The sequence below is a fragment of the Oncorhynchus tshawytscha genome, linkage group LG27, assembly GCF_018296145.1.
Source record: "Oncorhynchus tshawytscha isolate Ot180627B linkage group LG27, Otsh_v2.0, whole genome shotgun sequence".
NCBI classification, from domain to species: domain Eukaryota; kingdom Metazoa; phylum Chordata; class Actinopteri; order Salmoniformes; family Salmonidae; genus Oncorhynchus; species Oncorhynchus tshawytscha.
In genome coordinates this window covers 5,584,193-5,595,459 of record NC_056455.1, presented here as the reverse complement: position 1 = coordinate 5,595,459, position 11,267 = coordinate 5,584,193, and the positions used below count along the sequence as shown (strand labels likewise).

Genomic DNA, 11,267 nt, shown 5'->3' with positions numbered 1-11,267 from the left:
TCCATATATATATTGTGTAATGTTCAATGAATTGGTATCCAGTGTGTTGCTTTTCATTCAATTTGTAGACAACTTTTCTGCAGTGCAGTTTTGTCCACAAAAGTTACCAAGTCAGAGTACTTCAGCTGGCTTTACCTTGCTGTTCGTAAAGTTATAAGGAGACCTGCAACGAGACAAAAAAGCAAAATGAGAATTGGTTCAGAGGAACAGACATTAAAGTTAGTTTTTACACAATAATAGCCCCATATCATCAGATGTTATGCTAACATGTGCATTGTTAAGACTGAAAAAAATGGCTTATGGTAGTTATTATTCATTAATTATTAATCGAGACTTAGACTGGCCCATTTCTCTGTGTACTTTAACAAATGGTCACACAATGGACGTTTTCCGTTCACACAAAACTAAGCCAAACCAAAGGAAGCTCTGTGTCCTGGTTTGAAAGGGAACCAAAATGAAAGTAAAAATACACAGACTGCCGGCGCTATTCTACAGACAACACTTGTATGAGGACCGGACTTATTTATGGGACTGGCTAATTTATGATTTTGTAAATGCCATTTGTAAATGAAAAACAGATCCAGACCTGACTTGACTCGTGGTAGAAAAGTCAGTGAAACATTTAAAGCTTTACAACGCGTAATGACCTTCCCAGTCAATAATTTTGAAATAAAAACCGGTGCATGAAATGTGGTCAGGGCAGCATGTATGTAAATACATACTCAGACTAGACAAATGCGGTAATAAGGAACTTGTATGATACCGCAACGTAGGCCAGAGCCGTTCAACAAACAACCAATGGTAACATATCGACTAATGTACGGCAGCTAATTTGCTCTAAACATTTATAAAAGCCAGGGCTCTCAAAATATTGTATCATATTCAGCTAATATAGGAATATTGTTCAGTGAAGGCAACTGTTGTAATGCTGAATATTACAATAAATGCCAATAAATATAATAAGCACGTGCATGTTGAAATATACTTTAAGTATATTGTCAAATACCCGGATGGAAATCGCTATGAAAATAATGGGGATGATAATGTGATGTAAGAGGGGAGAATACATATTTCATCACATATCTACTGTACTGAGCGAATAAATCAGACGACCAAAAATATAAACACAAAATATTTCAAATGCAGAAGATAACTCAAACTCCCATTGGTGCGTCTCTATTTGATTTACGTTTTCAAGTCCTTTTTAAATGTGGGATTATTTGAAGGGTCATATTTGTTGTCTTGAGTGAATAGGGCCTTTACCGTATATGGCTCACCAAAGACCAAAGAGAAGGGGGAGAAGTGTCTATGTATTCAATTTACCACTTTAAAATTCCAGTGTGATTCGTATTGTGCAATCTCATTGGAAGGAGAGAAAGGCGAAAGAGATGGAAGAGAAAAAATGCCTGCTCTCGGGTTTGCGCTGGGGTCCCCCGGCGCATGCAATCACAGCCCCCCCCTCCAGGGTGCTATTTTGCAGACACTAACGCACGCTATTGGTCAGCGCCTGGTCAGATGGTATGGTTTCCCTCTGTCCCGCACTGGCACATCGCCACCCAGCGCCCCCCCTCAACTAAAACCCAATCTCCGATAAACTACTAATAGCTAAACCAGTTGGACTATAAAACACAACAAATCATAAACCAAGGAAAAGAACCTGTACCCTCCCAATGAGTTCCTATTTTGTAAACTCAACTTTTCCAGTGACTCTGCCTGGAGGACAAGAGTCTTTCTTGGGACAGATACCGTTATACTCCTCCGGATACACTGATCCTTTAAGACACTATCCTGGTGCTGCCTATGGCGCTACCAGCGTTCAAGACAAGGCGTATCCATCCTCGTATTACCAGCAGGCGAACGGTGCCTATGGCCGGGCCAGCGCCGCCGGTGCATGCGACTACGCAGCAGCCAGCTTTTACAGGGAAAAGGACCCCGCCTGCACCCTCGCCAGCATAGAGGAACATTCGCTCGTCCTGAGCCAAGACCATCGCAAGACGGACTGCTCGGGGCAAAATAAAAGCATATTCGGGGACAGCGAGGACCAGAAGCCCTCGACGCCCGTTTATCCGTGGATGCAGAGGATGAACTCGTGTAACGGTGAGTCCACATTGTCATGTCATTTGTTTTTTTCTTACGGTTTGTTTTGGTTTTTGCCTGTCTGGGCTGATACATAGAGCTTGCCTATTACATGTGACCTGCAGCAGCACTGTACAGCGCCGGAAGAGCATACAGTGGGAAATATTGTCGCTCTGGTTGTGTCTTAACACCCAGGCAGAAAGTAAAGGAAGCAAAGCATGCTATACAAAATCAAATGTACACTTTTGATGAGTCCTCCATAAGTACAGTTTTTTTTTCTCCCCATAAACCGTTGTGATTATGGTTCTTATCGCCTCAAGGCTGACATTATTCACGTTGTAGATTAAAATCGCACGGCACACGAACACATCCTTGGCAACAATGGAGCAGCAGTTCCATCAAAGATGGGTTCTTATCACAAAATGGCTCGTATTGTTTTTTTGACAGGGTTCCAGCTATTAGTGCTTAGTTATTCACCACAAAAAGACTCTCACTATCACAAAGTTCAAAATGTATCACAAGGCAAATACATGACAGTGCTATGGGTTACAGTTATAAATGATGTCCGAGGCATGACATATGATAGGGAAGCACACTACACAACAATAGAGGAATAAATTAGCACCATAAATTACATTCGAGGAATTCCGTTTCGACACACAAAAAAAAAACTTAAACAACTCTTAATAGACAGTGAGCGAGAGCAACTCTTCCTTGACTGTTGGATATCCTAACATTTGAATTATGATCACTTTAAGTGCACCCTTCTGTATAGGCTTTTTATTGTTTTCTGTCTCTAAGCAGAAGCTGTGTGTGACTTGCCAGAAGCAGTGTGGGTAAATTAGTGAATGCTTAGAATTATGATGATCAATAAAGAGCTCCTTGTTCTTTAATGTTATGATGCGCCATGGTTTGCCCCTACTGCAGGCTAGAATGTGTTTATGAAGATAAAATACGTTGTTATTAAACTTGTCAAAACTAACACCCCTTCTCTAAATAACTTATCTTTTTGTATGTGTGGAAAAAAACAACAGGAAATAACATGATATTTCAGTTGCTTATATGTAAATGCTCATTGTTTGGCGCAAAAATACACCCATGATTCAAATATCGTGCATATTTGTAAAAAAATATGACATAACCCTGTGCAATATGATGTAAACAGCACTTTTACGGACTAATTTAAGGGCAGCTTCTAGGACTATAGAAATTATATCATTGTTTGCTACTGTACACCACATGTCTACCAGTAAGGCGTAAATCTTCAGCAAAAGCTCACGAGTTCAAGTCATGGTATTCGCCCCAAGCTCTTTCTCCTCGGACATAGCCTGTCTATATCAGTGGTATAAACACAAGTTAATGTTTGACTCTCTCTTCCCTTTCTTTTGACAGGGACCTTCGGTAACCCTGGTCGAAGGGGTCGTCAGACGTACACCCGCTACCAGACGCTCGAGCTGGAGAAAGAGTTCCATTTTAACAGGTACCTTACCCGGAGGCGCCGTATCGAGATCGCGCACGCACTGTGCCTAACAGAACGCCAGATCAAAATTTGGTTCCAGAACAGAAGGATGAAGTGGAAAAAGGAGAATAAACTGATCAACTCCTCTCAGACCAGCGGAGAGGAGGAGGAAGAGAAGAGGTCAGAGTAAAGAAAAGAAGAAGACAAAAAATGCATAAAATGGCTTATGGCATCATCTTCGGATATCCTACACATATGAAGATACTACCTTCATATGTCCAAAGCTCCCACCGGTAAAGTTGTGTTTGGTAAATTTGTTGTAGCATTCCAGAAGTTCACTTAACTGTCTATTTTTGTTATTGTTATTGTCATTTTATGTTTCTTTAAAAAAAATCATGATTCTGGTAACTGAATGACAGTGTTTTTGTGCGCTTGCCTCTTGATTTCGGATGTGGCCCAAAAAATGATTGGTCATGTTTAACGAAACTATTTGAAATATATGTCATATTCGTGTTCATATTTAAACTGTATAGAAATAAAAGGAAATTCTCATTGTATGGTGAATTAATGTATTTCTTTTGTAAAATTTTGTTAAATACCCAGCTAGATCTAGTTGTTTTGTTGACTTGTTGTATGGTTTCATGGGGAGAACATACTCGATCTACTGATAATTCAAAAATACCAAAAGACTGGGTCAAAAGTTTATATTTTATGGATTTTATACGTGGTTTATGTTTGTGGTTTTGTCACAAATAGGTATCTACTTACGAAATCATTCAATAAAATGTAATAATTATTCAACCTGTCTTGCACGGTCTGAGCGAGCATGTCTTTTTTTTTACAGGTCTTTGAGATTTTGTCACTGCTTAGAACGCCATTTGCAGTATGTAGACTAGAACACATTTGGCTCAGGAAGTGAAATGATAGGCCTATATAATTCAAAATTATGTCCAGAACAAAACTTGTGGATAAGGTTTTGAAACAGCAAATCATAGGAAAGCTAAATTCCTCTCTGGAAAATGTATTTTTAAAGAACTGTCTACCATTTGGCCCTGCATAAAAAAGCGAGCACCGTCCATCTGTTGCAGTTAAAAAGGTATGAGCAAACACTGACTTGGTCATAAACCAAGGTTTGCTCTTTCACAGGTGTATGAAACACACGAATTTAAATTGAACCAAGGAAGTGAATACTTAAGGCAAACAGTGACAGCAAACTTTGCGAGGCTGATTGAATTAATGGCTGGGAGAGAAAGTTGACCTGTCAGCCCAGACACTCACCCAAACACTCAAGTGTCCATTCCACGACCCCCATGTCTCTCAATGGCCACGTTCCCTTTCCAGGTACTATCAGTGTGACATTTCATATTCAATAGAACCCTCGGGCCTGGTATTCCCTCGTAGATAATTACACACAAATGATCTGGAAATTGTCAACCGACAACCTCCGCAGTGTACATGACACATAAAGTAGCCAAGACATCATGGTGTTGTCATTTGGAGTTTGAAGGAAAACAGCACAAATACATATAGGGGCTACTTGTGAACTACAGCAAAATCTATAGAAGTGGGCCTTTGCTTGGAGTAGACTGATATTCTCCAGGCTTCATGTTACAGAAGTAGCACACACACTTAAAATAGCCTCAAGTGTGATATGTGGATAAGTAGAATGCATAAGTATCAATCTGTCTCCCCTTGGAGATAGTCTGGACTATTTCAACTATCCTTTTCCGGTCTATATGTAAGCATAAATGTGTGTTGTGTATAGGGGGGTTTTACATATCATGGTACTCATAGCCCACATGAAATAACTTGCGCCTTTCAATCAACAAACCATAAATCAGTCATTACCGTATATCATGACTTTGCATTCCTCTCGTGAACAGCGACACGTTTCCAGTCAAAAACTTTGCATGCGTGGTGCATTAGAAAAGAGCATAAAATACATAGACAAATGATGTGAAGTCGAAACAACACCTTTATTTCCTTTCACGGCTAGGTCTACTCACCGACGACATTTTACTTACAGGTAAGAAACATTACCAGGTGTGCCATTAGCTTAGACTGAAGGTTTACTCTTCGCTTTAGAGTCTAGACCTATTGTGTGTTATGTTCTAAACCTCAAATGACTAACCTCAAATGAATAATACAAAAAGGGAATTATATATTAATATGACTAATATCATAGTGTTCAGTATCTATCAGGTATTATTATTATTTTTATTTATTATTATTATTATTATTATTATTATTATTATTATTATTATCTATGATGGAGAGCCAGTGTGACTAAAATCTTACGAGACACTTCCCCTGAGCATGGTAGAATGAACATGACTCTAAAATCGGCATCATAGCTATAAACGTTATTAGCTGTAGTGTGTTGGTCTACTGTATTAATATTCAGTTATTAATGGTGCATTTATTGCCACGAGCCCACTTTTTTTCCCATAGAAAAGGTTAGCAAAGACGCAAAATGATACTGCGATCACATCAACCGATAAAGAAAGTTATGGGGTAACAAATCATTTTTATTCTTTCCGAAAAGAGACCTAGATCATAACTAGAACTCCTTCTCTAAAGTCCTTCTTTAGTGCATTAAATTAAATTCCCAGTAGGTGACGCTCTCTGCCAACACGGAGCACAACCCTGCAATGGGGAGGCACACGTTGACTTGAGTCTAACGACTCCCATCTCGTCATCATTTGTAACCATAGAGCATGAATTACCTCTTGAAGTCATCAGTGAGAATTTACGACTGGTCAACAAAAGCACGTGATTCTCAAACGCACCCCCACCCCCATATTTGGCCGCATACATAGCAAAAACGAAGTACAGTGCATTGCTATAATTCATTAATACATCATAAATCGTGAAGCACAGCGTTATAACGACCAAGATCTACAAATCAAGCCCTCTAAAACAACCTAAATGAGCTCTTACTTTGTAAACTCGTTCTCAGGGCGCTACCCAAATGGCCCCGACTATCAGTTACTAAATTATGGAACTAGCAGCAGCGCTATGAACGCCTCGTACAGGGACTCCAGCACCATGCATTCGGGCTCTTACGGCTACAACTACAATGGGATGGACCTGACCGTCAATCGTTCATCCAATACGGGCCACTTTGGGGCTGTTGGGGATAACTCCCGGGGTTTCCAGTCTCCCGCTCCGGAGACGCGGTTCAGGCAGCCGTCAAGCTGCTCGCTGGCGTCCCCGGAGCCGCTGCCGTGCTCCAACAGCGAGAGTCTGGGACCCAAATGCTCCTCGCCCCTTCCGACCAGAGCGCCTGCACGACGGGAAGTAACCTCACCAACACCACACATTTCACTGAAATAGACGAGGTGAGCGCTTCCTCCGAGACCGAGGAGGGCACCCATAGAGCCAGCGCCAACCCCGCCGCCCGGACGCAGCAGAAGCAAGAGTCCACTGCAACCTCCACCACCACGGCATCGAGCGATGGCCAAGCACCACAGATATTCCCTTGGATGCGGAAACTGCACATTAGCCATGGTATATAGCCTACGTGATGTCTATCTGTACTTATTTTGATATCAGAAAGGTTGTGTTTTGTGTGTTCGTTTTATCCGTTAGCGTTTCCTCTTGTTGCTCCTGATGGTGCCTTTATTTGAGCAAATTCCACAAAAGCACCATAAATCTGTCAAGAGGGTAAGCCTCGCAAACCGAGGGCTAGAGAATGGAACGGGGTGAGAGAGAGAGAGAGGGCAAAACGGCAGGAAGACTTAAAAGTTGTTGTTCCTTTGAAAAGTTAAGCTTTATTACGTGTGGGAACTTTATTACTGCAGGGTGGGAGTAAAACGGCAATAAAATGTGGAGAACGGAGAAAGCCAGTAGAGGGGAAAAAAGAGTGCAAGAAGTTGAGGGATGTATTATTATTAAGGACAGTGGCTATTCAGGAAAAGAAAATACTACTGTTGTAACCAAGCATGTTCTTTGTAATCGGGAATAAGATGCCCAGTGAAAGGAATTCATTGATAGCCTAAAATGTTTGTTTTTTAAATAACCTAATACAGCCGGATGGATGAGGCGTGTAAACACCATTTGGGGTAGTTTTATGTGCAGTGATAGCCGTTGCCTATATCGGTGGACTCGGGCGTGTGTTGTGTTTACAAACGTGTGCTGTTCAAAGTTATTGAGTATTTGCTTGTGTAATGCTTTTGGTGGTTCTTTCTCGTTAATGTTTATCCCCTTGCGTTTTATCCATGCTATTCAGATATGACTGGACCAGACGGCAAAAGGGCCCGAACAGCATACACTCGCTATCAGACGCTAGAGCTGGAAAAGGAGTTCCATTTCAATAGGTACCTTACCCGGAGGAGGAGAATAGAGATAGCCCACGCGCTGTGCCTCTCAGAACGGCAAATAAAGATCTGGTTCCAAAACCGAAGGATGAAATGGAAAAAGGACAATAAACTGAAGAGCATGAGTCTGGCTACTGCAGGTAACGCTTTCCAGCCATAGACGTCACGCAAGTAAATAATACACTACGTGGGGTGAAAAGAATATACACATTCAAAATAGTTTTTAAAAACACTATAACTGAGTACTGTACAACGCGGCATCTTTTGGCATGTTGTTGATGTTTTAGGGCAACTTAACTTATACTGTGGTACTGCTTCTATAAAAAACAGTTCATATTCATATTCATATGTTGTTGTCTTTTTAATACAACAGTGATTATTGTTTGGAGGGGGAAAAAAGAAAAATAGCTATCAATGCCGCCCGTTGTTATTGTTATAAATATCGTTTATGTGTCAAGTGCTATGTTACTGCTTTCTTGAAAGTTGGCATGTGAGCTCTTAAATGTTATAACTTATTTACAAACTATAACGAACATACTTTACGAGTTTACATCTTTAGAGACTCCTCTGCCCAAACATGAAGTTAAGCTATTTTAGACAGGCCCCTGTATTGCTTTAGCAGGAGTCACGGTGTGTTATATATGATCACCTTCATGTTTTCATACCATTGTTTGAATCATTTCTTTGGATTTTTGTCATGTGTTTAAATTACTCATTTATTTTTTGAAAAAAGGAAACTTGTATATACAAAATCTTGACTAGAATTCCTGAATCCGTTCATACGTTTGTATAGTTATATTCCAAATGTAATTGTATATTATTGGATCATGCTTATGTTCCAGAAAGGATGTATATATTAGACATTTTTCATGTGACCAATTGGCTATTTGTATTGGGCAGAGTGAATGACAAGTGTGTGGGGGAAAATGACAATTGTCATGTCGGACTGCCTGTAAGCATTCTGCCAATAAGCTTTTTGTATTTGTTTGTAGCTTACCTTGGAGTACAAAATAAAGTTCCTCATACTCAGACCAAACCCCTCGAACACACTGCTTGTAATTCTGTACCCCCTGCCTACCTCACAAACGACCCAGCTGGGGTCAAACACGCATCTCCCAGAACCCCTGTCTACCCACTGTCCAAACCTGGTGGACATGTATCCTGTTTTGTACGACATCAGCTGTCAATTCGTCTCAAAACCTTATCAAAATACTTCGGGAATATGTCTTCCACAAATGCAGTCGGCCAAATGATAGGCTGGAGTTAGTTAAGTCATAAATGGAACAATCGCAGATACGCATTACGCAAAAGGACATAGCCACTACTGCAGTCACTATTCCATGTTTAAAATGCAACCAAAGGGACATGTGGCAATCCCAACGACAAAAACAACTGAAACTCAACTAAAATACACACCGAGCACACACTCTTGGCCCATCTCTTGTTGACAAACGTTGACATCCAAAAACATTAACGAATTGGGCACTTTTCTGTAATGATTTCCTCATTGTTAAACGGTGCCCCTCCTGTACAAATTAGTTTACGTCTCACTTTCAGTAAACAAGCACTGAACTTTCAAACTTACCGGTGGGTTCTCAACCGTTGTTTCTGGTCCTATGCTACTTTTTAGAGCCGAGTAAAGGTCCTGCCAAAAAGCCCCATCTGCCCGGCGCTGCCTGGCCAATTGCGTTTTGAAAATTTGCTTTCCCCTTTGGCCAAACTATACAAAAGAAGCTATGACATTTACATGTCAAACGGATGAGGGTTTTATCTTGAAGTTAGATCGTAAAAATCGCCCAAGGCCACCGACAGATACCCCTTACTGGCTCTCAAAAGTCACGTGGGGTCCATAAAGTTAGTTTTATGGTTTTGGGGAGTTGACAATATATATTTCACATTCTAGAATGCAAGTGACGGTTTAACTGCTTCCGAGGGATTCTAAAGGGTCAGTAGTTAGACAAGAGCTCTGTAGTAGGCCACTGCCATGCCCTTGTCTGGTACACACAATGTCAGCGCTCCAGTTCGAACCATTTCAATGCGGGAAATGTAGCCCGTGGACTGTATGACTGCACCAACTGCACAGTAAGTCCAGTTTTAAGGCTGATTTGGCTGGTGGTTAGGCCTAGGGACAAGGGGGGAAGAAGAGGGGAGGCATCGTTTGTAATGACTGTAATTTATTTGACTCTCAACAGTGGTATTAATATGGTGCTGATTCTCTGGAACTTCCTATATTTCGGGTATTTTAGTTAGGCCTATCTGCTATGTGTGGGGACATGTGATACAGGCGTCACAGATACATGTGTTTATGTGTGCTTGTTGAAAATGCTTTAGTTGTGTATTTGTGGATGTAACTATACAAACCTTGACCTCTGCCTCTGAGGGAATTCATGTAGACTCTACTGTTGAGGGAAGTTACTTAGACATATAGCCTGTCGTTTTTTATTGTCATTTTGCATCTATGAAATAAAGTTCTGTTGTAGTATACACTTTTGACATCTTGATTTGAAAGTATTGTGATTAGATATTCAAAATGATTGAAATTTCTTGTCAATAATCTCATAATGAATTAATTTTTAAAAAGCTAAGGCGTTAAGGTGCTTGGTAACCTGGAGTGGAGTTGCTTCAGCCACAAACAGATTACAGCATAGGCTACTCGACGGTCATGGCGATGGGTCCTTAGACAGTATAGAGCTGTGAACAGAAAGAAAAAGTTCAAAGATGATTTATGAATATGAGTGTAATATGCGTGATTATGGTTGTGCATTGTTTCTACCTGTCTGATTTGAGAATCAGATATGCTTTTGTGATTATCCAGTTGGCAATAGATTACTTTTACCCACACTTTTACCCACACTTTTAACCACACTTTTACCCACACTTTTACGCACACTTTTACGCACACTGGTTTAGTGTGTGGAATGGATATCAATACCAGCAATCAGAAAATGTCCCCCCCCCACACACACACACAATAATGATATGCGTCCTAGAGGCACAAGCAAATCTTTGTTTGTACCCTGCCCAAGTATTTTCAAGCAGGGAGGGTGTGAACAACAAAACTGGATGCGAACATTCACATTCGACCCCTGTATCAAAATCTCCATGTAGGCAGGACTATTTCGAGGAACAAAGCCTTGAGTTAAAGTCCTTGAGATATATTCAATACCATGGAAATGGCATCTCTGTATGACGTATGATTAAATCATGTCAATTGTTTAATAGTTGTGTCAACGTGACACTTACATTTGAGACCAACTGCAGCTGAACTCATTTGTAAACTTTAAACTCTAAATCATTACATGTCCTTGTGTAAAGATCTTTATCGTGGAATCTCTGGCAGTTACTGTCGTTCAAAAAACAGAGGATACAGACGTCATTATTTTAACAATGAATAGCTATGTAGTCTACCCAAA

At 40.6% G+C, this 11,267-nt stretch overlaps 2 protein-coding genes across 2 annotated transcripts; both read left to right on the top strand.

Annotated features, from left to right (window-relative positions):
- The first annotated feature begins 924 nt into the window (after positions 1-924).
- hoxb6a (homeobox B6a) lies at positions 925-4,341 on the top strand. Its single transcript, XM_024390062.2, has 2 exons — positions 925-2,097; positions 3,469-4,341. Exons 1-2 carry the CDS (start codon positions 1,671-1,673, stop codon positions 3,723-3,725), a joined length of 684 nt encoding a protein of 227 aa, XP_024245830.2. The 5' UTR covers positions 925-1,670; the 3' UTR covers positions 3,726-4,341.
- Positions 4,342-6,287: 1,946 nt separating this feature from the next.
- Positions 6,288-10,336, top strand: hoxb5a (homeobox B5a). Its single transcript, XM_024390060.2, is given in 3 exon segments — positions 6,288-6,797; positions 6,800-7,045; positions 7,767-10,336. Coding segments are annotated over 3 exon segments (828 nt in total). The 5' UTR covers positions 6,288-6,463; the 3' UTR covers positions 8,015-10,336.
- Positions 10,337-11,267: the final 931 nt, after the last annotated feature.

Bases quoted from the DNA above. Each gene is read 5' to 3' on its own strand.
- hoxb6a (XM_024390062.2), top strand. From the start codon at position 1,671: ATGAGTTCCTATTTTGTAAACTCAACTTTTCCAGTGACTCTGCCTGGA. The intron at 2,098-3,468 runs GTGAGTCCACAT...TTCTTTTGACAG, and splicing joins GAGGATGAACTCGTGTAACG to GGACCTTCGGTAACCCTGGT.